The 27766-nt window shown below is 47.6% G+C and overlaps 1 protein-coding gene across 2 annotated transcripts in view; it reads right to left on the bottom strand.

Moving 5' to 3' along the window:
• Positions 1 to 27766, bottom strand: part of Rassf5 (Ras association domain family member 5) — a 67522-nt gene that overhangs the window by 16147 nt on the left and 23609 nt on the right. The window contains exon 2 of one of the 2 annotated variants that reach the window (XM_078022715.1): positions 23903 to 24024. In XM_078022715.1, the coding sequence (XP_077878841.1) occupies positions 23903 to 24024 (122 nt within the window). Of the gene's footprint in view, positions 1 to 9304; positions 9707 to 23902; positions 24025 to 27766 lie in introns of those variants that run through there. The other variant, XM_005329484.5, reaches the window with a different exon arrangement.

Below are 27766 nucleotides of genomic sequence, written 5' to 3'. Positions count from 1 at the left end.
CAGCTGCCTTTACTTTGGGACAGGTGGCACCTGGTACTGCAGTCTCTGGCAGCCTACACCTGCCCTCTCTGCTCAGGGCTGTCACTCCACCTCATGCTGGCCCTTCTGCACCCAGGTGCTCACAGATCAATCCGTGATGCTGAAACACGGCCTAATTAGTTATTGAGTGGCTTTTCATGTGTGTTCTCTCATTATATCACAATGGCCTATGCTCCAAATGGCCCAGAAAAGTACACTATCCTCAGTGACTCCAGGATGTGTCCTGCTGACATGGTGTTGCATTTGGGGACACATCTGGTTTCACTGCTTGGATTTCAACTGCTAGAAGAATTCTGGGGAGAGCTAGAGAAGCAGTATGCTTGGTGGTTAGGAACACCGGCACTGGACTAGGTGTGACCTTGACATGTTACTTGACCCCCTTCTGTGTGTCAGTTTCCTCAATGTTAAATGCAAACAAAAATGGTGTTTCCCTCATATCGTGCTGTGAGGCTTCAAATGAAGATACTCATGGAAAGCACCCAGGACAGTGCTGATTTGTATCAAGGCCCCAGTCCTGTCCGACTCTGTTCTGTGAATAGTCTTATCCCTCCACACATCACAATCATGTACCCCACCACCTACATCAAAATTTGACACCCATCAGCATTTCTGAAAATGGCCTTGGTTATCACAAACCCCAGAGCTCCACAGGTTCTCATGGTCCAGTGCTGGGCCCCCGCTTATCACTTCCTCTCCGTGGAGGAGCAAGTCTTTCCATTTTACAAAAGGAGAAAGTGAGCCTCGGAGTAGTGATACTTCCTGAGGTCTCACAGAGTGAAGGCTTGAGAGTGGGCTCCCAGGCCCACTGACAGGGTCATATGAGATCCTGGGACCTCAGGGCAGCCAGCCCCTGCCCACTGTACCCGGGCACTAAGAGGGTGCTCAAACTACTAGAGTTGCCAAACTAGTACCTTTCACTCACTCAAAGTAAGTTGGGAAAGAAAAACAAATGAGAGGTTTAGTGGTTCCTTCCTTCCCAACCTGCCACTCCCCATGGCTAAAAGGCCAACAAAAGAAACCTGTCATACCAGACTCTCCTGCCTCCTCACATGGGCCCCTCAGCCCCTACCAGCCTTGGTGGCCCCACTCAAGGAAGGACCACACCATCTTCTGCCAGCAGGTGCCAGGCCTGGTTGCTTAGTGACCCAGCCCTGCCCGCCCTCATCCTCCAGGGCAAACAGCTGAACAATCATGGATGGGGTGGGGCACGCTAGGTTTGGAAGTTGTCCTTGTATTTTCTGTTCATTCAGTGGGATTTTTCTTTTCAAGGTAACTGGGAAAATCCATTTATTCAGAATCTTAGCAAGTTTCCCTTGAAAATAGTCCTGAGATCAACTTTCACAAATGTTGCTGCTAAGTGCTTGTTCATGTCCTCTGGAGAGTCCCTGCTGCCATCCAGAACTCTTGGTAATGGAGAAAGAAGCCCCAAGCCAGCTCCTCCTTCATCAAACATGCATCAAGCAACTACCATGTGCCAAGGACATAGTGACATGCAAGACATGGCCCCTGGGCCAGAAAATTATAGCCCATCACAATGAGGGATTAGTGAGGACAGGTCAGGAATCTGGGGAGCACAGAGAAAGGACCATTTGAGCTACAGCTGGAAACACTAGCTCCCACATTCTCTACATGAACCTGCACATTCCCAGCCACATGAGTGTCAACAGTATACATGCTATCTCCCTGTCCATCATGGTGTTCCAGCCAATGGAAGGGACATCTCTCATCTCAGTTCTGTGGCATGGGAAATTCTGCCCCCACTACCCATAGTAAGGGCAGCACCCTGCAGACCCAGCCTCTGTGTGTCAGTCAATGCCTGATGAAGACCACTCTTTGCACTGGGGGACAGCCTAGAGGTGAGGAGGAGTGTGAGGGGCCCCTGAACAAGAGGCTGAGGTGATGATATAACAGAGTATACTGACCCGGGTTTCCCAAGTGAAAAATAGGAAAAAAGGGCCTGAATTTTACCACCAGGAAATTGGCTGAATGAGAACAGTAGCTTTTATGATAAGTCACATTATTTTGAAAGGGTGATTAGGACTTATCCAGAATCTTCCAAAAACAGGACTCTTACCCAAGAGCCATGTGTGATGGGAAGAGCACGTACTTTGGAGTTAGACAAATAGGGGATAGGGCAAAGCCTACCGGCTGACCCTCTCCATATACTACCTGTCCAATGTGCCAGCTTCCTGGCATGAGAGCAACAGAAACTCTGCTGGTGCCCCTTGTCAGTCCTAGGCTCTCTGCTGCCCTCTTTTGCCCAGGATCATGATCCCACACTTAGCAGAGATCCAGCCAGCCCACAACCCATTGTACAGCTCCCTGCACAAGGAAGGATGGATAACGGGGTTGGAGGAGGATGGGAGTAATGGACAGAGCTTCCCTTCCCCTGCCTGCAATGGCTTATGGGCAAGTTTGCTTGGAAATGGGGGACTGGCTGTAATGATCTCTAACAAACAGCCTTCTCCAGCACTAGATACACCACATTGCTAGAGGCCATAAGGTCTTTAGGAGTAGAGACCATGTCTTGTCCATCTCTGTACCCCCCACCTGTGGTGCTCAGTGCTGTAAGACAGTTGAAAACACGAGGTATGACTGAGGCCAGATACTGCGAGGTTTGGAATGCTGCACCGAAGAGCAGGAACCAAGTATGGGCTTTCCTCAGGAAGCAAAGGGAGTGTGTGAAGACTTTGGGGTACCACAAGCAGTTGTATGCAGGATACTCAAGAAGGATGGAAACCAGTTGGGTATCTTATTAGAGCATCTCAGTGAAAGGTGATGAGCCCCCAACAGGGCAGGGTGGGGGTCAGGAAGGGGAGCCTGCCATCTGCCACACTGTGGAGGTGCAGCCCATGGTGACAGTTGGGATGAAGGCCCCTGAGGTTCTGAAGGTAGGGGCCTAGGCAGAGGGGCATAAACACAGAGAGAGAGATCATTTATGAGCAAAGGATACGTGTTGGTTCTGGTCGTAATGAATATTAGGTATCTGAGGTGCACATGAGTAGAGACCTCCAAGCACCAGGAAGAGAGATGGGATGGAGAATGGAGCTGGGGAGTGAGAGCAAAGCACCTCAGACACTTACTTATACCTGTCTCCTTCCTCCCAACTTCAAGTTTAATGCTCCTGATTCTCAGCAAATGTATCTGGTTCTCTTGTCCCCAAAGAATACACCAGGCCAGACCTGGGACCCCAGCCTCTTTTAGGAGTATATTGAGCTATTCAGAGGAAGAAACTGAGGCCTGGATTCACACAGGAAACCATTAAGGTCTTCAAGCTAAGAGCAGAAGGAAGAAGAGAATCCAGGAATCCAGGATGGGCCTGTTGGTGCCTCCCCTTCAAGATCATGGGCTGGGGAGCTGGATCCAGATCCCAACCTGACAGTGTAAAATAAGAGCTGGGATTCAGGGTTTGATACCAGTGTATAATCTTTCTTCCTAAACTTCTAGGGTAGGCAGATGTTGCATGTGCCCAAATCTATCACTAGAATTGATTTATTAAAGAGAATTCATCTGAGTCGAGAAAAACAGTCTAAATTTGTGAAAAAAGAGAAGACAGAGGGGGACAACATGGAGGACAGAGCAGGGGAGCCAGACCAAGAGTGTGAATGAGGATGTCTTGGATAAGTCCAGGTGGTCCTGCAGGAGGGAACCCTTGCTAGTCATCCAGGTCCTCTAGCTGACCCCACATAGGAAGAGTCCATATGTTTTAGAGCATTTAAAAGTTAATATCTAAGATCCTTCCCAGGTCCACCCCTATACAAAATGGTGATAGAATCTCAAAGAAATATGGCCGACTCATATCACACAGTGTTCCTGCTCAAAAAGATAAAATACCCAAGTCTGAGAGTTGAGATGACTTGGCCACAGCCTCTCAGTTAATGGCCTGAGTGGGGATGACAAGCCAGGACTTGACTTACAGTTCTTTGTGTCTTCTGTTACATCAGGTGTCAGTCAAGCTCTTAAAGGGCTGTCACCCTAATATCCTTGGGATCTCAGCATGTTGTGACGAGTGTAATGAAGCAAGCTCTAGGCAGGCCCAGGGGACTGGAGTCCTCCATTCCTCCTCAACTTAATGTGACTGGGGACAAATCCTTGTACCTCTCTGGGCCTTCATTTCCGGCCTAGGAACCTCTCAGAAATCTGTAACAAATGCTCATCTGGCAGCCCAACTGCAGTAACCCATCAATTAGTAAATATTTCCTAAACAGGTGTTGCCAACACTCCAAATATATGGAATCACCTGGGGAGAGTATTTAAAAAGCAAACTCTGGGGTCCCACCTGCAAAGAGTCAGGAGTCAGGAGCTCCAGGGTGAAGCGCCTGAGTCTCCATTTCTAAAAAGTGATTTAAAGACTGATTCCAATGTCGGTGGCCAGGGCCACCCATTGAACCAGGTGGTCCTGCAGGAGGGAACCCATGCCAGTCATCCGGGTCCTCTAGCTGACCCCACCTAGGACGAATCCATATATTTTAGAGCTGCAAAGGAACCAGTGTATAATCTTTCTTCCTAAACTTCTAGGGTAGGCAGATGTTGCATGTGCCCAAATCTATCACTGGAATTGATTTATTAAAGAAAAGTCAGCTGAGTCAAGACAAACAGTCTTTGTGAAAAAAGGAGAAGAATCATCTATCCTCCAGGAGCTCCTAGTCTGGTTGGGGGAGACAGGACCCCAGGAGCACGATACCCTTAAGGACAGATGAAGAGGTACTGGGTCAGAGAGACAGAGGTGATGCCAAGGTGTGAGCAGGGCTTCCATGGTGCAGAGAGATGCTGGGAGGAATGTGTGGCCGAACCAGCCAAAGGTTCACCACTGTGGGCCTCCTCGAACACCTGGGCTCACAGTTGCAAGTGATGTCCCATCCTCCCCTTGTGGTTAGGTGTGGCCATGTGACTGAATCCCGGCAGATGACATGTGGGTTTGAGAAACACACCACTTCCGGCCTGGCCTACAAAAATCTCCTCTGTGTTATCCTGAGCCCCCACCTGTCAATTTAACTTCATGTAAAGAGGGAAATAAACTTCTTATACTCAAGGACTGAAAATTGAGGTTGTTTGTTACAACGCTTAGTTTCAGCCAGCATTCAGTCAGCACCAGCCTGCACTGGGCCAAAGGGGATGTGATCCCTGATCTTACAGGGCTGGCGACCTTCAACCTTCAACCTTTGCAGGGCAAAGCAATGCGAGGAAAGGCCAGAGGTGATGAAATCTACAGGGTGTAGAGGTCACATCCATAAATGAAAGGCGCTTGTACAAAGCTTCATTTGGGGGTTCTTCTTGGGCAGTGTAAGCTTCTGACATAGCACATTAAAAACCCTTCAATGGTCTGGCGCCCCAAGGAGTCCCGTTTTTATTCTTATTGCTCAAGTTCAGATATAGCTTAATTTGAGTATTCTTTTCTCCCATGCCAGGGTGATCAGGGGCAGGGGCTGTGCCTATGGCTTCGAGATGAGGGTTTCCCCAGCTGGTCCAGGGCTGTCAGGGTTGATTGCTGTTCTCAGAGTACCAGAGACTCCCGGGGAGATGCTGACTGGCCAGGTAAGAAGAGAGTAATGTAGTACCCTGACCTCTAAGAACCCTTCCTATTGGCATCTTCCTTGAAGAAAAAAAAATTCAAGGGTGTCTGCGCAGACCAGAGAAGGCTTGTGGGGAAGGAGGGGCGGGAGTGTGTTCCACATATGCTTAAATATAATATCTAAGCACAAATATGGTCAACCTCTGTTCTCCATAACCACAAAGAAAAACATGTGGAAGTCTCTAGCAAGAGGTAGATTTTTATCTAGAACAATCTTTCCATTTTAGGACAGACATCAAGGAGAACTTTTAAATGATTAGAGTTTTAAGACACCCTCCCGCCCCAGTGTTAAAACACAGGGTCAAGGTCCCCAGACAGGTTGCCTTATGGAATGGAGGGATAGTAACGATCTTTCCTGACCTCACCCAGCCTGCAGTTGCTTGGGTCTTTCCATTTTGGAAAAGGGTCTGAGGGGACAAAGTCTGAAGTCTGTGCTTGTTACACGCCGAGCAGAAGAGCAAGAAGAGAAGAGGAGCACTTGACAAGGAGTTCAGAGAAGGTGTAAGTTTAGGCTCTCCCCCAACCAGATGTGTGTCCTGGTGAACATTTGCATCTTTCTGACCTCAGTTTCTCTCTCTGTCAAGCAGCCTTTATGTATCCTCAGAGCACCTCCTAGATGCTCTGGGTGGGCTCCAAAGTCCTGGAGTCCTAGAACCCTTTGAACACACACACTCCCACATCTTAGATGAAGGTAGGCATGTTCCTGCCTTACTGACAGCATCAGTCTACACTGCCTGAGCCCACAGGAGCCCATTTTGATATGCATGACCCAGGCAAACACAATCCAAGGGAGAAGTGCCTAGAACAGAGTACCCACTCAGCCTCCTGAAACTGCCTAGTGTGACTCAATACCAGACCCCGGGCCCCTTCAAACAACGTACGCTGCCCCAGGAAGCTGCCATCTCCTGAGAGGAGAGACCAAGCTGGGGTCCAGGACCTGATTCCCCTTTCTACTGTGCTGTCTCCCCAACCTCCAGGTGCCATGAAGTGGGGAGATCTTCCCAAAGCCTCCCACCTCCTACCAAAGGGGGCTGAAGAGACATCTCAGAGAGTCCTTGGGAACTGGCTAGTGACAACTCCCAGGGAATGGCATGGGAAGGGCAGTGAGGCTTCCCCGTGGCTCTGTTCCAGTCAGGCACAGACCGAGCAGCAGACACAGGTTGTTCTGACAGGGCTATTTATAGAAGCATCTCGGCCTTTCCCGAATGAGGGCCTCAGTCTCTCAGCGACCGGGAAACACATAAGCTCCTTCCCTTGGAGACAGAAAAAAGAAATTCTCTCAGGAGCTCAGACATGATCTTGCACTGGGGAGGAAAGAAGCCCTGTTAGGAATCAGAATTGGGTCGGGATATGGCTGATGGCTTTGAAGCCTTTTCTAGAGCAACTCCAAGAAGGAAGAGGAGATAGAAAACGTGACTGAATGTGAAAAAAGATGAAGAACAGAGATCAAAATGTTTGCAGGCAGCTTCCCCAGCTCCTGGGTTGGCCACACATGCTCCTCTTCCTAGCCTGAGCCTTCTCTAGACAGTGGGCCCAGCTTACCTGGGGCTTCTCACCCAGCCCTGCCTCTCCCTGGAGAGCTGGGTCCAGGCTGGAGGCTACTCTGGTGTTGAGGAAAGCTCCCTGACTGCAGTTCTGAATACTGACAGGGTCTTCTCATACCATACATATATTAGAGTTGGGCAGAGGCCAGGGATAGGAGAGGCCTTGCCCACCTTCCCTTCCTTCTCTGGAGCATTTATCGCTTACTGCGCTTTCTGACATTCAACAAAATGACTTTCTTAGTAGGGATTCCTGCCCCTAGTGAACTTACAGACAAGGGCAAAATGAAATAGGGAGACATGCAGAGGACCCAAGACGTGAGATGATTCAGGACACAAAGTAAAGAAAGAAAGCATTTCTGTAGGTGCCAAACCAAAGATGCATTTCCTGGGGTAAAGGAATGAAGGAAAATTGGGTGGAAGAATGAGGAAAGGAGGTTGTGTGGGCCTCAGGATAAGTCAATCCCCACCCTCAACCCCATCTCAGTGTATTTTTTATGGGGATATTAATTCTATTTCTTCCAAGAATACCAGAAACAATGACCTTTTTCAATTGCCAAGCAAAAGAAACTCCAGCTTTGCAGGGTCCCTTCCTCACTCAGTTATGCAAAATTCTCAGCCTCTGGGACCAAGGGTTTATAGCATGGCCAGTAGTGAGAAGCAGGCATGGCAGCTGAACCAGGTTTAAAAACAGGAACCATTTCCTTCCCAGGCACAGCAACAAAATGCTCTAGAGCAATCGTTCAAAACTTCAGCTGCATCTGAGAATTACCTGGGAGCCTTTTCAAAATCCAATGCCCAGATTGGCCCTGAGGCCAATCAGTCTCCCTGGGCTTGCGACCCAGGTATCAGTATTTTCTAAAACTCCCCCCTCTCCATTCCAGTGAGTAGCTAAAATTGATAACCACTGTTTCAAGGGGGAGGAGGTTCACACAGTGAGGCAAGAACCCCAAGACAGGGTGAGACACTTCCCCTCTGCAATGATGCTGTTCTGCATGAGGCCTACCTAGCCAGAGAAGGGAACTCCTGTCCCCTGCACCCAGCCCTTTAGAATAAGTCCTGCTCTTCAGAATCAAGAGGGGGTGCCCTAGAAAACAAGTGCTTGTTCCAGAGGTCTGTTTTACTTGATTCCTTCAAACATAAAATCACAACTTCTTATTTGGTTCACGGGCATCCCTCATCATTGAAAGTATGTTATTGAAAACACTTTTGCCTGTTATCAGAACCCAGCAAATACAAGGCCTGCAGACAGGATAAATTAAGAACAAAGGAAGCCCCAAGTCAGGCCTAAGGTAGTTTTGGTTAATTCTATTGGTATAGGACAGATGAATTAATGATGAGCCTGCCACACACCTGTGAAATTTAACAGTTCACTTTTGCCTACAAACAGCCCTTCTAGGTAACCTCTCTAAGGCCTTGCCTTAGGGCCCTCTCATCTAAATAACACAACAAATAAATAAACACAGTTTTGCCAAGATGTGCCACAGATACTGTGGCTCTGTAGCCAACTAGGAGAGCACAGCCAGGGAACCCAGGCTAGCTGGGTGTCCAGAGGCTGACCCTTGAAGAAACACAAAACTCCACCAGCCCTTCAGGTCACCCAAGCCCACTTAGGAAGTTATAATAATAACATAAGAGCAGCCTAGGAGAGAAGTTTTAGTCTGTTTCTAAAAACACCCTGGACTTCTGCAAAGTTGCTGAACTCAGTTTTAAAATGGTTTCTGGCCACTTGGAATACGGAAGTCTCAACCTATGAAGTGTTTATCCCACAGAGGCACCAAGTATTATCCCCTTTCTATCTAGAGTTTGTAAGCTTGGATTTGGGGGTGGGACAGAACCTTTCAGACACAGGTGAACATGATGCCGCCATTCCATGAGTCAAGCCTGTCCCCTTAGAGAGCCATTTTGAAAAGGTCTAGGGACAGGAAATGCTAAAAGGAGGTCTGATCAGAATTGTGGAGGTCCTCAAAGGGCTCCCCCACAATTGCTAAAGAGAGTTCTGGCGGGCAATTGGTCAAGAGGGTCCCCAGCAGCAGCCCAGCCACTCTTGGGACACATGGCTTGGCCTGTTTGCCAGGAGCAAGTTTTCCCTTCTAGGGCACAGAGGTTGTTTCCTCGGGGCCAAAGGCTCCGTATTCCATCATTAGTTTACCTTTGACAGATGTTTGCTCTGCACACTCCTGAAAAAGGTGGTCTTGGCCGTAAAGAAGCAGTCTTCCAGCTCCTCGTCCAGGCTGCAGTACCCACTGCTCATGCTGCTGTCCACCGTCATCGAGCCCTGGGACCCCCGGCCAGAGGCTGCGAGCGCCTCGGACGGGGCGGGCTTGGGATGCGGCGCGAGGTGGTGACCCCTCCCGGGGCCAGCCCGGCCGAGCGGGCGGGGCCGCCTGCGTTGGTCACTGGGGCCCAGGCGGCGGGGTACCCAGTGGCCGTTCCCGCGCGCCGCCGGTGCCTGCTCAGCGCTGGGGTTGGCCCCGGGCGCCCGCTCGCCCGCCTCGCTCCGGCGGTGCTAGGCATCTGCGGTTTCATCTCCGCTGCGCGGCGCCTGGTGGCTCGCTCGCTCCGCCCGGCGCAGAGCGCCATCTCCACACCTCCCCCGCCTGCCCGCGCCTTTCCTGCCCCGCGCCGAAGCCACTTCCTCTCGAAAGGTTCCTCAAAGCCAAGCTCGGCTGTCATCGCGCCCCTCCCCCCGCCTCCCCACCCACCTGGGTGCCACAGGACCCGGTGGCAAGTGGATCTAGGACACTGAATAGGGATGCATGGAAGCAAGAGGCCAGGATGAACCCGAGGGGAGACAATTCCCTCTGTCCCTTACTTGTCCTGTGCTGCCCTTCCCGCCCCTCACGGTGGCTGGCGTTCACCGAGTAGAAGGTGGTGTAAGGTCTACATCTTCCTCCTCCTTCCCCACCCACCCCTCACTCCATCCCACTCCCAGCCTCCATTGGGGAGTTGGGAGGAGCTGGGTCAATCCGTGGTTAGATGAGTCACTGGAGAAGAAGGTAATCGATATCTGGCCCGTCTATAGAAGCAACAATATTTTAACTTGAAAATGCCAAAAGAAAAATGCAGGGTCTCACATGCATATGCAAATCATATGCAAAGCTATGCAGGGCTGGGCTGAGCTAGCCCACTCTCCCACCACCAGAACTCGGCCCTCAGTCTCAGGATACTGAAGAAGCCTGCAGATGCTGCTCAGGTTGGGTGTGCATTTTTCTGACAGTCAAACCAAGAGGGTTCTTGACCAGATCTTGTCATTGCTAGCATCAAGGATGGCTTATTTCTATTTCCCCAGGAACTGGATGGACCACATGGAGGAACACTTTCCTTCTGTAGGATTCAACTGCTCAAAGCAATTAGGGCAACGTCCCTATAATTTCTCAGACTAGATTTGTACAATAGCAGTTGTAGCTCCCATTGTTTGAACAATTACTGTATGTCCAGATGATTTACATGCAGTCTGTCACTTAATGTTCCCAATAACTGTTGGATAGAGACTATTATTTCATATTTTTATGGATGAGGAAACCAGGGCTGAGAGTCATACAAGTAGGACCTGTGTGCTAGGATCAGACTCAGATCTATGTAACTCCAGGGCCTCTGTGTTCTTGGTCTCTGTGATAACGGAGAGTTATCCGTCAGTAGAGATGAGACTATTGGTGGGCCCTCTTCCATCTTTAAACACAGTGGGGCCTGAAGTCTCAAGAAGAGAGAAAACACTGCCTTCTAAGGCCAGGGTTGCTATGGAGTCCAAAGGTCTGTGGACCCCAGAAGTGGCCTGGAAAGTGGTTGGGAAAGGGGACAGTCAGGACTGTCTCCAAGTCTGTGTGGCTTTTCCTGAAGTTTTGAAATAAATCAGTGCCGGGGAAGCACAAGCTGGCAGAGGGTTAGCCTCAGCCCCCAGACGCCAAGCTGCTGACTCCATATTCATCTCTGGTTACTTTTCTGAGGAGTCCTTCCCTCCCCTACCTTTGCCAAATCTGTCAGTGCTGAGGAGGGTTTCAAAATGCAACCCAGTTTGGCTCCTTCCTCCCACACAGCCTCTTTGACAGAAGCCTGCGTGTGCTGAGATAGCTGAAAGCCAGCACCCCTGGGCCTGCCACCCTTGGCTCAGGAGAATGTCAATACCAGTAGCTACCTCCTCTGGAGGGAAGATAAGAGGTGGCAGACAGCTGGGGCAGGACTGGGGTGGGTGGGCAGTGTGCTATGCAGAGTCTAAGAGGGTTGATCTCACATGAATGGGGTTGAAGATAGGTTCTGTCTCTGTCTGGGTGATCTGTTCTTCAAACAGGTATTTTAAAGAGTATTTGGGGGTTTTCCCCAGGGACCATGGCTCAGGCCTCAAGCAGAGGAAACTGGTGTCTGTTTCCAAGTTCAGGGGCAGAATGCTGAATGCTACAGAGAGGGGGCTCAGGGCCACCATAGCAGCCCCCCTGCTTTGTCCAGCAAGCAAAGAAACAGACTCTTCTTATAAAAAGAGCCTCCTTGCTCAGTGGGAATTCAACACTTAAGGGAAAAAACAAGCCCCAGATTCTTTATGGCCACAGTGTCCTCAGAGTCACCTGGGGAGCTCTGCAATGCCACCACAGTGCTACACATTCAAAATGTACAATCTTAAAATGCGGCGAATAACAACCTTTTCAAACACCAAGCCAGAGTCCCCCAGGAGCCAGCTCCTTGTGAGCAGCACAAGCAGCACACTGATGCCAGCCAGACCTGGCAAGGAAGGTTCTCAGGGACACTGTGTTCTTGTAGGGAGCTGCCCCACACCAATCCAAACATCGTGAAAACCTGACATCCCAATAGGGCCTTTTAACCCCATTGCTTCACTTAGGATATTCTAACCCAACAGCAGGAATTATGGCCATTTTTACAGGTGAAGAAACTAAGGGACATAACCAGTTCCATTACAGCTCATTACTTCCAAAGCCTCTTCGTGACTCCTAGTTAATGTCTCTTTCCCTAATGCCACCTCATCTGTCAATGAATCACCTGTGCATAAGTGCTGGCAGGGACCCTAGGCCTAGAAAAAATCTGCAAAGATCATATACAATATAACAAGTTGGCCAGTCCACAGCAGAAAAATCCAGACTGACGCCCTAGGGTCTCAAAGGAAGGAAGACTGGACTGGAATGTCTAGTGACACTGTCAGAATCTCCCCCCTATGAATAATCAACAGTAGGGACATCGATTGGCCTAAGTAAGAGGGACAGGCAGGGACAAGCCTGAGAGGTAGCCTTTTAAGCCTCTTTGAGGTGATCCACAAAGCATGGGAAGAAGCTGTTCTTGTCTGTGGGCCCAGGAGGAGACAGCAGGCCCTAAAACACAGCATGCAGAGCCCAAAGCCCACAGAACTCTGCTGGAGTTCAGAGAGTCCTGGGGAAATGATGAATGGGCCACTTTCCTGACTCAAAGTGTCAGATGATGAAAGATATTATTTTAAGCTTTCTTCCTTTCTCACATGCAATCCTGATAGGTGGCCAGATCCCCTTGTGAGATCCACCCTGTGGTTCTGCATGTTCCAGAGAGGCTGCAGTGTAAGAATGGAAGTCGGGAAGCCCAGCCTCAACTCTACTTGATGTAGCCTCCTAAGAAACTGTGGACCTCAGGCTTCTTCACCGGTCCAATTGAAGGGTCACGTGAAGATCAGACATGAGGCCTTAAACCTACTAATGTATGCCGGGGCTGAAACCAGGGTGAGGTGTTCCCCCCACAAAACTCCCTAAATTTATTTTGAAATTTTTATTAGCTTATGTGCTATTAATTTGATGCACATCACTTAATTTAATCCTTACAATAAACTTATGAGGAAGCCACAGTTATTTTCTCTATTTTACAGACAGGAAAAGGAGGATCAGGAAAGTTAAATAACTTGCAAATAGATACACAGGCTGTCAATGGTGGCGTTGAATCAACCCAGCTGGGTCTCACTCCAGCTACAAGTCCTTAAACTCAACATTTCTGTGGTCTCATGGGGTTAGCGCTGGGATGACTCCCATCACGGGTCCAAAATTGAGCTCGCTGCCCACCTGCTCATTCTCTGCCCTTTAGTATTTCCTGTCTTGATGATTGTCATTAACCTAGATTACTGCAAAACCTTGCAGGAGTTCCCCTTGTTTGCATCTCTGCCTCCTCCAAACTCCCCACCCCCTTGTTGCCAAAGTTATCCTTCTAAGACCAAGTTCAGATCATTGTGGCTCCCTATCATAAAATCTGTTCAACTCCTAATGATCTTATAATTAACATGTATTCAGTCTAGTTACTTGTGTTTTCATTCATTCATTGAACAAATACTGAGCACCTTCTACATGGCAAACATACTGGATGTTCAAGTTTGGACCTGGGTGAGATCTAGTCCCTGTCTTCTCAAAGTATACACTCTAGAGAGAGTGACATTAAATGTTAGTTATTTTAAAGTTATTACTGAGCTTTTATAGGTTTCATTATAGGACTTAATCCTTATAACCTTCCCAAGAAGATATTTTGCAAATGGGTAAAGAGCCTCAGAGTGGTTAATTTGCCCAACAAAATAAATGGTAGAATCAGATTTCAAACCCAGAGCCCCTGTATATAACTTTCAGTTACAACTGTTGTCTTTCCTCCAATGACCGCACGATATTCCAAACCCCTGAGCAGGCCCTCCCAGGCCCTTTCCAGTGTGTGTCCAGCCAAAAGTTCAGACTCATCTAAAGCCACAATCAAGTGGCCCTCATTACAGTCACACAAAATTGATTCACATTGCCAGAAGCCACTCCGCCCCCTTGTGGTTTTGCTGTTGCTATTTTCTCTGCCTGTCAAAATCCTCCTCCTACCTCTGTCCCCTTCCTGACACTATTCCCCCATAAGGACCATACCTCCCACACCTTCCACATGACTCTCAGGAGGAGAGTTCTATCTAGGCTGAATCTTAAGAATGCTACCAACCAGGGCTGAGGTTGTAGCTCAGTGGTAGAGTGCTTGCTTAGCATGCATGAGGCCCTGGGTTTGATCCTCAGCACCACATAAAAATAAATAAAATAAAGGTCCATTAACAACTTAAAAAAATGTTTAAAAAAGAATGCTACCAACCATCCCTGGAGTGGCATTATTTTTTAGCATGAATTTGCTGGGTATAGCAGAGAGTTCAGCTTCTCCCCAGATGACTTCCTGTCCTAAGAGGAAAGTGGCTGCCCACCATTTAGGTTAGAGTCGCATGGGATTCACTTTCTCTGGGGTTCCAGCCCACACCTACCTCTCTTGCTTGGCTGCCAGCTCACACAGGGCCCTAAGGCATAAAAACACTGAAGGTGGTTAAATTACTCTGGTCATTCACACCAACAAGCTAAGGCCCTGCAGAACTCATGTTAGGAGTCAAGTCAGGCCCAGGGATTCTATCTTCTAACTGTTCTTCAGTGAGACTAGAGAGTGACAGAAGATATTTCTAGCTCTCTCAGGCGTCCCTCTCCAGGCATGACCCATCTTCCCAAATCCAGGGCAGCTTGGTCACCATTGGGAGATGTGAACAACTCTCAGACTACCCACAGAAAGGAGGGTCATGAGCCTGGGAACTGACCTGGTAATCTCTGTATTCTGCTTCTCCTAGGGGCTGGGAGGAGCACAGAGAAACATCTCCGGGGCTTCAGGATTTCTAGAGAAATGAGTCTGGGAGCTCTATCCCCACATGGAGTTGAGCTCAGGCCCTTCTTTGCTGGGAAGGCTTTTCCACTCTACCCAATCAGAAAAGAGCTCAGCCTGGGTGGGTCAGATAGGACTTGAGGAGGCTCCTGGGAGGGCCAGCTGTCTAGTGCAGTAGAATCCCTGGGTGCTTGAGCCAGCACTTGGGCTTTTAGATACGGTGTAAAATCTGGGAAGAAACCATGGACTGGGCTTTCCCAGATGGAGCCAGAGTGGGCTGGAGGGAGCAGGGAATCAGTTCCTTTCTTTTGGTTGGTATTATTTGGCTACCTCTGGAATCCTTGGGAGAGGCAATCATTTCCTTACAAAGGGAATGAGTCAGAATAGAAATCATAGCTGGATTTTGAGTTTGGAAAGAAAGGAAATCATGGATGAAAAAAATAATGGCTAAGAAAAATGGGTGGATTCTAGTGTATTTGCCTTCCAAACCTGCCCAGGAGAGGTTATATCTGAGGCCCTGGTCCCTGACTTTTTTGCCCTTCATGCCAATGTTATGGCAACTGGACTCTCCTCTCATTCTATGGTGGCCAGAGGATGACAGAGGAAGCTATTAATGTCAATGGATTTCTAGATCACAAAGTATTAAGCTATAAAAAGTCAGGTTATAGGGATGGGACACTAAGCTCACTCCAAGATGGTATGCCTCCTCTAAAATCAGAAAAGGGGCTGTCAGCAGGCTTAAGGATTGGGTATCAGAGTGGGCATACTTATGAATTTAAAAGCAAGACCTAAAAGCATCAAGCCATCTCCAAGTAACTTAACCAAGTCTCAGAACAAAGCCCCCCAAATATATATAAGAATATGAAACTATCCAGCATCCAACAAGGTGAATTTGCAATGTCTGGCATCCAACTGAAAATTACCAAACATGCAAAGACACAGGGAAATATGATCCTTAATGAGGAGAAAAAAAATCAATCAATCAAACTAACCTATAACTGAGACAGAACAAAGAAAAAGTGAAGAAAAAAAACTGATAGAAAATACAAACAGAGGGGCTGGGGTTGTGGCTCAGCGGTAGAGCACTCGCCTCACACATTCGAGACCCTGGGTTCGATCCTCAGCACCACATAAGAATAAATAAGTGAAATAAAGGTATTGTTAAAAAAAGAAAATACAAACAGAATGTTTCAAAAGAAAAGATTAGTGAATTTGAAGACAGAGCAATAACAACCATACAAAACAAACACAGAGAAAGAAAGAAAAAATTTAAAAAATGTACAGAGCAGTAAACTATAGGACAAGTAGAAGCAGACTAAGAACATATATGTAATTGGAATTCTCAGAAGGATGCAAGAGGACATTAAAAATATTTGCGAAATAATGCCTGAAAATTTTCCAATTTTGTTGAAAACTATAAACCCACAGATCCAAGAAACTCAACAAACCCCAAGCACAAGAAACTACAACAAAGAGCATCATAATCAAATTGTTCAAAACATGTGATAAAGAGAAAATATTAAAATCAGAGGACACAGATACAGAGGAACAGGATGAAGACTGTTATTTCAGAAACAATGAAAGTGTGAAAATAATGAAGCAACACCTTTAAATGAATACAAGAAAAAAAAAACCTGTCAACCTAGAATTTTCTACCCAGTGAAAATCTTTAAAACACAGAGGTGACACAGGAACTATTTTAGACACAAAAAGCTAAAAGAATGTATCATCAGTAAACCCACAATGCAAGAAATTTAAAGAATGTTCTTTAGGCAGAAGGGAAATGATATCATATATAAACCTAGATCTACTCAAAGGAAAAAGTATCAAAAATGGTAACCATATAGATAAATATAGTTTTCCCCTACTATTTAAACATCTTTAAAATATAATTAAACATCTAAATAGTAACAATGTTGTCCTGAGTTTATAGTATATAAAGAGGAAAAAGGGTATATGACTACAAGGTTTTTATACTCTATGTGAAGTGGTATTAACCACTTGATAAATAGACTTTCACAAGCTGAAGATATATGTTGTAAACCCTAAGGCAACCACTAATTAAACAAAACAAAGAGAAAAAAACTTGGGGGCAACAAAAAAGAGAAAATGGAATCATAATATATTCAGCTAACCCAAAAGAAGGCAAAAATAGAACAAAGAAAAGGGAAGAAAAACTGATAGAATACAAACAGAAAACATATAGCAAGAAGACAGACTCAAAATCTAGCTATATCAATAATCGCATTAAATGCAAATGACCTAGATACTACAATTCAAGGGTAGAGATTATCAGATTGAATTTTAAAAAACAAGATCCAACTATTTGTTATCTATAAGCAATGCACTTTACATAGAGCCATGTGCTATGTAACAAAGTTGCAGTCAACAATGGACCACACAGATAACAGTAGTCCCACAACATTACAATGGACCTAACAATTCCTGCCACTTAGTATTTTTATTATACTTTTTCTATATTTAGAAACACAAATATTCACCATTGTGTTAAAATTGCTACAGTATATTCAGAACAGTAATATGCTGTATAAGTTTGTATCTTAGAAATAATAGGCTTTATCATATAGCCCAGGTGTGTAATAGGATACATCATCAAGGTTTGTGTAAGTATTGTCTATAATGTTCCCACAATTGACAAAATTGCTTACCAATGCACTTCTCAGAGCATAAACCCATCGTTAAGCAATTCATGACTGTATAAAGACATAAAAACCCTCCAAATAAGAATAAAGAAATACTATAGTAATGGTAATCAAAAGAAAGCTGCAGTAGCTATATTAATATCAGACAAAGTAGATTTTAGATCAAAGAATGTTACCAGGGATAAAGATACAGGAGTCAAGTAATCATGAGGACATAATAATCCTACATGTTTATGCACTTAATAATGGAGTTTTAAAATACAGGAATGTAGGACTGTAAAGAGAAATAGGCAAATCCACAATTATAGATAAGATTTCAACACCTGACTCTTAATAATAAATAAAACAAATAGACAGAACGCAGGTATGCCTCAGCAAATGCCAGTTCCTGTTGTTATTACTTACAATTCCATTTGATAAGCATGTATCAAGCCTTTCTGAAGCAATGTAGGATCTTGCACCCCCCCTACAGGAGCATTAGCAAGCCCAAGCCCTCTCAGCAAGCTCTCACTCCGAGCTCCTCCCCTTTCAGGCTCCTCCTTTCTTGCTCCCTGGCTCCCCCATGTGGTGATCCTGTTTTTAACATGTTGAAACATGTTGGGCCGTGGGCAAGCCCAAGACTTTCTCTTCCCAAAGATCTGGAAAGTCAGAGCCTTGGGTAATGAGACAGTGGTGTGTCTGCAGGAGGGAGCTTGGACCTGGAGCCAGGAAATGCAGAAATCCATGCCAACTAAGTCACCTCTCTGCTGCTGCAGGAGCTAAGGAGTGATTCCATCAGAGCCCTGCTAAGGAATGACAGCAAGAAGGGTGTATTTTTGTTTGGAATGGGCATACAGGCAGAAAGGGAGCCCAAAGGCCATCAGCCTGGCTGACCTAGCCTGGACAGCTTTGGGAGTCATCTGTCTCTTGGGTGAATGGGGGACAGGGTCATCTACAGAATGGAACAATGACTCCGGTCTCAATGTTCAGGGGGATAATCATAAGTCATATAGCAAAAAGTGGCCACCCGAACCACAAGTCATAGCTTCCTGGTTTGATTCCAGAACAAAAATCCAAATTTCTAGTATTCTGGTGAGTTGGCAGAAGCCAACCATGAAGGGTTTTATGTAGTAATCCAGATTTAGACTATTCTGAGGGCAACGGGAAGCCACAGAGTGTTTTCATCACAGAGTAACAGAACAAAAAAAAATTTTTTTAAATCCCGTGAGGTGGCTTGTGCACACCTGGAATCACAGCTGCTTAGGAAGCCAAGGCAGAAGGATCATAAATCCAAGAGCAGCCTGGGAAACTTAGCAAGACCCTTCTCAAAATAAAATAAAAAGGGCTGGGGATGTGGCTCAGTGGTAGAGCTCTTGCCCTGGTTTTGATGCCTGGTATTAAAAAAAAGAAAAAGAAGAAGAAAGAAAATCCACTGAGGCCCCTGGAGGTTCCAGAGATGGCTCTAGACTGTTACCACAGGATACTTACTCCTTGGTGTCACATATTTTTATATAATACTTGAACCCCACACCCACCCTGGGGACTGTCCCATTTCTCAGAGGAGAAGCTCAAGGCACAGAGAAACTAGGAGACTCATCTTGGGTCCTAAACCAAGTATTTCATCTACACAGTCTAGATTTTAGCCTCACTCTTTGGGCACTCAGATCGGGGTTCTTTCCTTAAGACAATATTTATTGCTTTTTGGAAAATACTAGAAACATGTGGAGTCATCTGCAAATCAAACAGCAGAAAAGCAAATAATAAAAGTTGAAAGTCTGACTCTAGCCCTTTCTACTCCCTCCCCTTCCCAAGCCGAAATCTCTTCCAACAGTCCAGAGCACTTCTATACCCTCTGCTCTTTCAGGGAAAGAAATTCATTGTCCCCCATTCAGAGCACCTTCTAGACCCTCCCTCTGCATTCCTCCCCCCCCCACACACACACAGAGATGCAAACACAGATGTAATATAAAAGGCTGGGCCCTACATATCCAGTGGAGTGGCTTGTCTTCACTTTTCTCTATTTCCTGTCAGTACTTACAACTCCATCTCTCCTTTGGAAGGGCACCATGGTATCAGTATGGGTGACTGGTATTTCCTTCCCAGTTCTCTCTGTGGCTCCCACGGTCCCTTGGGCACCCCCTGGAGCCAGTGTCCTGGGAGTCCAGGCACCAGATGGCCAAAGAGAGTAGCCTCATTATGGCAGCATTTCCCATGATGGCACCTGCAAGGGTCTTAGAACAGGACCTGGCTCAATTAGTATTTGTGAAATGAATCTGAGGCAGTCCTTAGATACACTTTTTTTTTTTTAAATTAGAGATTAAATACTAATTAATAGTAATTAATCCAATGGGTATCTGGAAAAATCCTAAGTGCATTAGTGATTGAAGAATATTTTTAAATTTCCTTTGACACAAGTTGATTTAATAAATGAATAAAATGAATCTATTTAAGGATTATTATGAAGTAAATAAAATGCAGGAGGAACATAGTTATGGCCACAATGTGTGGCAGTGCTTGAGCACCTTTTTGGAACTGCCATCAGAGGAACCCATGTGCACTCTGCAGGGCCAAGAGGAGGGGAAGCACCTGGGCCAGGTGAGTTGGCAGAAGCCAACCATGAAGGGTTTCATGTACTAATACAGATTTAGACTATGGATGGAGGAGTGGGTCCCTGGCTGCAGGGAATTTGAATGAAAGGGGAGGGGAGTGCTTGTGTTTGTCTCTTGTAATCTTATATTCCATTTCCCGAGGAAATCGGTACCACATGTCAGAGGGACAGAGCTTCCACGATTCCCCCAGGCCACAGCTGGTTATGATGAGGATCAACAGTGGTGGGCAAGGACAAAGACATCTTCTCTCAGGGTCAATTTCCCCAGAAGCAATGCAAGGACTGCACCAGATCATCAGAGGTCTCACTTTATTGTGAGGGTACTCGGGAGCCACAGTGGGTTCTTCATCACAGGGTGACATGAGGAAAGCTCTTTGAAGACCACCAGAAATACAAGTTCTTCGGGGTATGTCCCCAAATAAAGGAACTGCAACTGTTTGGGCAATTTACTGTGACCTTCAGCCAATGGCAAATTATGTTCTCCAGCTAATGGGTTGAAAATGAAAAAAAGGATCTGGGGTAGACTTGCAGGAGATTTGTCTTGTCACACAATGGGGCCCAGGAAAATGTCAGACAGCCTAGACCTCAGAGATCTCCAAGGAGAGGCTGTAAAACAACTGGTCCTAGGGCCCACAAAAGCAGAGGCAGCTACTAGCCACCCTTCCTCTGTTTAGGACACCTGTGAGAGACAGGCCAACCCACATGGCTTTGTGAGTGTACACTGGGGCTCTTAGCCACCCCTACCATTCCCATGCCTGTCCCTCATCCCTCCCTTCCCCTACCATGGCAGAGAAGATGGTCAGAACTTTGTGATTATTGCTTTTAAAAGGTTGAGGCCAAATAATTATCTACAGGATGATCTCAGCCATGTTTTAAAAATGTATGAACGTACAGGAAGGACATATAAAAATGTTAATGAAGGATGGTTCTCTCTGGATGGAGAAAAATCAATGAACTTCTTTCCCTGAAAGAGCAGACAGGAGAAATGCTACCAAGAGGAGACTTCCTAAGAGTCACGTGTCCCAGGATGAGCTGAGCTCCGACCCAGACCTCTGCCACAGTAAATCCCCAGGAAGGCATGAGCACGTGAGGTTCACTCAGCCTGGCGATGACATCAAGGTGAAGGAAAGTTCTACCTTGATTTTTAACAGAAAATCAAGCCAAGGCGGAAATCAGCACAAACAAGCCTTTTAGAAAAGGCAAGGGAGCCCCGGAGCAGGGCCCAGCTTTATTGACAGAAGGCTGTGTCCTGCCCCAGCTCTGCTGAAGCACGCGGTCAGGCCTGTCCAAGGCAAACACAGCAGTCTGCATCACGCCAGGCTGTTTGCTGACCGAGGTCCACTCAGCACCACGTGGGATTCTTGCTCCTTCCTCTGTGACATTTCAATTATGATTCTAGGAGCTTGGGACGTAGCTCAGCTTGCCTAGCATGCAGGAGGCCCTGGGTTTGAATCGCAGCATCACAAAAAATAGAACAAAATAAAATAATAATCCAGCATGTTTCCAATCTAGACACTGCCCTGATTTAGCTTGCCAGAGGATTACAAGTTTGCCTCCTCTCTCTCTTGGAGGACAGGGGATTTCTCGGCTTCCAAATACTCCATTTGAAAGCATTGCCAGCATTCTGAGGATGAGCCACTGTGCAGTAAACCCCAAGATCTTCTGGGGGGCCTTTTGCCCACCATATCAAGCTAAGCTGCTCCAAGGCAAGGCTTCTTAGGCTCAGGATGATTGACATCTGGAGCCAGATAACTCTTTGTTGCAGGGTCTGTTTTGTGCATTGCAGGGTATTTAGCAATGTCCCTCACTTCCACTGCCTAGAAGCCAGTAGTATCCCCTGACAACCAAAAAATCTCTAGACATTGTCACATGCAGGGGGAGGGGCACAAAAATCACCCTCTTTTGAGACCTGCTGTTCTAGAGGAAGGAATAGAAACCCAAAGAAGGAGACCCAGGAAGTAGCGAGTGGAACCAGGCTCCAGGGTAGGGAATGGGCAGGACTGGGAGACCAGAGAGAAGAGAGACTTGGAAACGCCCAAAGAGAAAAGAAATTGGGAAAAGAAAGAGTTACTGAAATATGCTTTTCAGATGCCACTCTGCAGGGTGCCACATAACCTCCCTCTTTCATCATCTAAGGAACACCTTCTTTGAAAATCTACACTATTGTGCTTAGAGTATAGGCCAGTGGTGGAGCACCTGCCCAGCTTCTTTAAGGCCCTGGTTTTACTCTTAGCATCCCCTAAACAACAGAAAAATTGACATCGCTGTGCCCACCCCTTCCTGGGATGGACAGGTTCCAGCCCAAGAGGCCCGGTTACCTTCAGGTTATGCAGAAATAGTTACTATTCCAAAGTCTGGAAAGGACGGACTGAAATTTTTGTTCTGTTTTGTAAAAGAGATTGAACCCAGAGTGCTTAATCACCACTGAGCCACATCCCCGACAGCCCTTTCTGTATTTTTTTAAATTTTGAGACATGATCTTGCTAAGTTGCTTAGGGCCTCACCAAGTTGCTGAGGCTGGGTTTGAACTTGAGATCCTCCTGCCTCAGCCTCCCCAGCTGCTGGGATTACAGATGTGCACCACCATACCTGGCCTGAATTTTAAAATATACAATTTTGGACCCATTCAATATCATCCATCAAATGTCATACTTGATTTCTAGCTCCACTTTTTCAGTGGGAGAAGGCATGGGGGAACGACAGGGCAACACCCATGAGCAGAACAGGCACTTGAACACTGTGGATCATGTGCATTGTGGCCAGAAACATGTGGAGTTGGGACTGGATGTGAGTCCCCCATAATTCAGGTCTCCCATTATTGTCTCTCACAGCACCCTGGGAGTTTCCCTCTTAGAGTTTGTTTAAAGTCTCCCTCCCACGCCACATCTCTTTCCTTTATCATTCAGTACATCCCCATGATCACCATTTCGGGGCCTGGAACACGGTGAGTGCTCGAAATACATCCGTTAAATGAGTAAATGGATGACATCCTGGAGCACTCCTTACTTCTCTGATCAGCAACTTTCAGTTCCCAGATGAAGGCTTGCATCAAAGATCCTTCCTTTGGGAAGCCTTCCTTGATTTCTCCCAGCAGAAACAATTGCACTATGTACCCACTTGGTCCATAGTCTTATCATGCCCATGTCACAGTATATATACTACTTGGCTGTATTCTGCCCCCCCTGCCAGAACATAAGCTCTCCAAGGAAACTGTGATGAATCATTTTTTAACCCTCCTACCACCAGTGTTTGGCGCATGGTAGAGAATCAATAAATGTCTGCTCAACACAATAATCAATAAATGCTCTCCTCTGTCTCCATTTCAAACCCTAGACATCAGAGTTCAGACACACTGCAGTTCAGGTGCCTTGACAAAACCCAGGACCAAGAGCTATTTTGGAGTCAACTTTCTGGTCCTTGAACACAGGGAAAGAACATCTGCCCAGTCCCTCCAGAAGAGGAGCTGGCCTTACTGGCTGAGGGACAGGCAGACAAGGTGAAGGTCTGTGAGGATCCATGGTCTGAAGCAGGATGGTGTGTGAAGCTTCAGCCCCATCATCTCCCCCACTGCTCCAGGGCTCTAAGGAACTTCTGCAGGCTTCTCTGGGACCCGCCCTGCTCCCACCCATACCCACACTTCTGGATCAGAGCCCTAGGCCAAAACAGAATCTATGCTTGGGAGAAATAGAGGACGCTGCTGAGTATCTGCAGACTGCTGCCCCTTGTCACTTGGAAAGGGAGTGTCTATGCCTCCATGTGGCCAGAAGGGGACCCAACATCCAGCACACATGGAATACTGGAGCCTCTCACCAGAGCTCCCGGGAGAGAAAGCAGAGCCCAGGCACCTGCAGAGGCTGCTCCAGCTGGGCTCTTGAGCTTTGCTGCCTACCTGGCCAAAGGTTGGGGCGAGGGTGCTTTCTGGAGAGGGTCTGTTCTGGGCTGGGCCCTGCTGCTCACTGCAGTCCAGTTGGATCAGGCTGCGGCACTCCGGGTGACAGGTGAATTTACAGTCTGGAGGGAAAGAACCAAAGAGGCATCAGGCGCTGGGCAGCATCTCCACTACTTCTGTCCAGAGAAATAACCTGGGCGATCGCATTTAGTTCCCAATGGAAGGACAGTGCAGGAGGGCAGTGGTGGGCGGGAGGCAGGTGAGGATGAAGCTCTGTTCCGTGGCAGTTAAGTGCTTTACACCTGTGAAGACTGCTCTCACCTGCCATACTTTGTGTGACCCTGTAATTGTTACTGTTGGGGCCTTGGGACTTCCTCATGATCAGACCTTCTGGTTCCAGACTGGTGCTCTCTCTACTAATTCACACTGGTCACCAGGGGCCACAGACCCCTGGGGAAGGGCTTAAGGTTGCTGAACTTCATTTGGCCAATCGGGAACCTATGGATTTAGCAGCCTTGTCTGTGGCACAAGACTGTGCACAGGTGTAGGGGAGGATATGTCTGAAGATGCTTCCAGAGACAAAGCCATTCTCATCAGACCCTGCCCAGTCCAGAAATGCTGGGGTGGCCACTGTAACCCAGTTGAGATCCTATCAATAAAAACCAAAATTGGGGGACAAGCACACGTTCCATCGACCATGTTCACTTCCATGGAAGCAGTAACTTAATGGCCAGAGTTGAAAAGAGCCTTGGGAACTCCCTTAGAGAAAGGGAAACGGGCCCAGAGGTTAAGTGAAGTACCCAGTGACACAGCCCACAGGGGCGAGCCTGGGCAGCTGATATTTTCCAATTTCCTCAAGGGCTCCCTCTGGAACCTCTTTGGCAGAAGAGATATGAAGCCAAAGGGACCAGGAGACAGCGAGACTCAGCCAGGGGAGGGAGGGATGGGGAGTAGGTGGGGGGAAGGAAAGAGTGGAATCAGAAGAAAGCAATACAGGTTCTCTCCCAAGCAAAATGCTCAGATCTGATGGGTAGTGCCCACAGATGGCTGTGCGTCAGCCAGAGCTGCCTGTCCTGGAGTTTCCACAGCTCAGCCAGAAGGCCCAGCCATGCAAGTGCCGGGGTCTCTCTTGAATTTCCCTCCTGATGGTGAAGTCTGGTGCATGGCTGGGGAGGGTGGGTTTTGTGGCAGGTGACACCACAGCCTGGATTTTCTTGGAAACCTGAGGATTAGGGGGTCACCTGTTTTAGTCAGCTTTTTTTGCTGCTGTGACTAAAAGACCTGACCAGAACAACTGTAGAGGAGGAAGAGTTTATTTGAGGGCCCACAGTTTCTGAGGTCCCAATCCACAGACAAGTGGCTTCATTCCTTGGGGCTTGAGGTGAGGCGGGGCATCATGGTGGAAGAGTGTGGCAGAGGGAAGCAGCTCACATGGTGATCGGAAAGGAGAGAGAGAGAGAGAGAGAGAGAGAGAGAGAGAGAGAGAGAGAGAAACTCCACTTTCTGGATACAAAATATATACCCAAAGCCACACCTCCAATTCCCACCTTCTCCAGCCACACACTATCACTTCAGTGACCACTCAGTTCATCCCTATCGGGGGATTAATTCACTGATTGGGTTAAGACTCTCATGACCCAGTCATTCTCCTCTGAACTTTCTTACATTGTCTCACACTTGAGATTTTTGGGGGACATCTCACATCCAAACCATAGCACCACTCTTGGTTGAGAATGGATCAGGCACCCCAAGACTCTTTCCTTCCTTCTAACAAGCTCCCCAAATTCTGCACATTGGTCTCTTTTTGAAGTATCCATAGCACACTCTACCTTGGGGTAGGGGTGGTGGCTGTTCTTTTGCCCATTCATTTGAGGAATCTGGGATGAGACCCTCATTCTCCCCAGCTGCCCTGTTCCCTTACATCCCCAAAGATGAGCACCTGGGCCACATTGCTTGTGTGGAATGCAGGGGAGTGTCCTGGCAAATGTGGGGACACTCAGGGATTCCAGAAACCCGCAACCTTCTTCCACAGTCTAAAGCTCCTGGCCACTTTCCTGGGATGTCATTTAGAAGCTCTGTCGCTGTTATGGGTTAGATATGAGCTGCCACCCCCACCCCACAAAAGCTCATGTATTAATGCAGGAATGTTCAGAGTTGAAATGATTATAGCATGGGAACTACAACCAATTTAGTGGATTAATCCATTTGATGGATTAATAATTTGAAAGGACTACGGTACTGGATGATAACTAAAGGCAGATATGTTGTGGCTGGAAGAAGTACATCATTGGGGGGGGTGCCTTTGAGTTTTATATTTTGTCCCTGGTGCCTCCTCCCTCCTCCCTCCCTCTCTCTCTCTCTCTCTCTCTCTCTCTCTCTCTCTCTCTCTCTCTGCTTTTCAGCTGCCATGAGCTAAACAGTTTTCTTCTACCACATCCTTCTGCCATGATTTTCTGCCTCACCTCAGGCTCCAAGCAATGGAGCTTGACCAACCATGGACTGAAATCTTGAAACTGGGAGCCCTCAAGTAAACTTTTCTTCCTCTAAGCTGTTCTTGTCCAGAATTTTAGTCACAGTGACAAAAAGTTGACTAACCCAACTGCTCATCTCCCTCCTGCACCAAGATGAAGTCTGTCAATGTCCTTTCCTTCAGACCCCATGAGGATCTAGACCTCCTGACTCTCCTCCATAGAGGACCCTTTTCTCGACTGGAGATGGAATCAGGTGGCCAGTTCTCCGAGGCTTTACCATCCCTACCTGCACTTCTGAATGCCCTCAGTGGAAGATCTCCTGCTCTGCACACAAACAGCCTTACCCTTTCTGGGGGTGGGCACAGAAGGACATGCAGCCAAGTTATTCTGCCTGCAGTGCCCAGAAATACCAGGACTTTTTAGATAATGTAACCCTAAGGCCAGAGCCCACAAAGGACAGCATTGTTCCAGGTTCCGGCCCTGGAACACACCTGTAGGGCTCCTGGTCACGCTCTGAAGGATGAAGAATGCTCCAGGGATGCCAAGAAGTGGGAACAAGGAAGAGGAGGAAGGACTGGAGCTCCCTGGCTTCCCAGTGAGTGAGAGCCTGCCGCAGCTCACACCTGGGCAAGGCTTTTGGAAGTAGGAAGCTCTCTGTCTCCTCCTCTGAGTGCCTTGTGTGGCTGATATATGCACCCTGTGACTGCCTATGTCCCGGGTCACTCTTGCAATTCCCATTTCTCCCTTGCTTTCTCTCTGACACACACACACACACACACACACACACACACACACACACACACAGAGCACCAAAACCTCAGAAAGATCTCTTTACAGGCCTGACGCTGAGCTGGATGGAGCTGGGAACAGAGGAGTCCAGGAGGAGGGTTTGGAAGTCGAGGAAAAGAACTTGGAGGCACTAACGACTTTGTTCCATCAGACCGTATAATCACAGGCTGCAGCAAAGCCACTGAAGCGCGTCTTTGTACTGCCTGGCCCTGGAAACGCCAAGTCAAGGGCTTTGAGGCCAGAGGGATGAAGTCAGAGCCGCATGCCCTTCTCCAGCAGCCTGTGTCCTGCGAGTGGGGAAACCCACGGCACCCACCGATGGGGCTGCGTCCCCATGACTGTCCACCCCCACAGACCATCCTTCTCTCAGGCAACTCGACACAGGGGCTATCCGACTGGTCCCTGCCCTTGGTATCCCAACTTCCTCCTTAGCTTTCAGTGAGTGTTCAATTTGGACAAGAGAAGAGAGAGGGATCCTGGGTGGAATAGGGCCACATAGGCCCTCTCTGCACAGCCAGCACCATCATCTCGGGCTACAGCATCCATGGGCTGAGCTCAGGCGTCCACATGCCCTGCTGGTCCGAGGGTGAGGATGAGTGAGACA

The sequence above is a fragment of the Ictidomys tridecemlineatus genome, chromosome 10, assembly GCF_052094955.1.
Source record: "Ictidomys tridecemlineatus isolate mIctTri1 chromosome 10, mIctTri1.hap1, whole genome shotgun sequence".
In the NCBI taxonomy this organism is placed as follows: domain Eukaryota; kingdom Metazoa; phylum Chordata; class Mammalia; order Rodentia; family Sciuridae; genus Ictidomys; species Ictidomys tridecemlineatus.
Note: the sequence above shows the minus strand (reverse complement) of the source record. Positions and strands in the feature narration are given on the sequence as shown.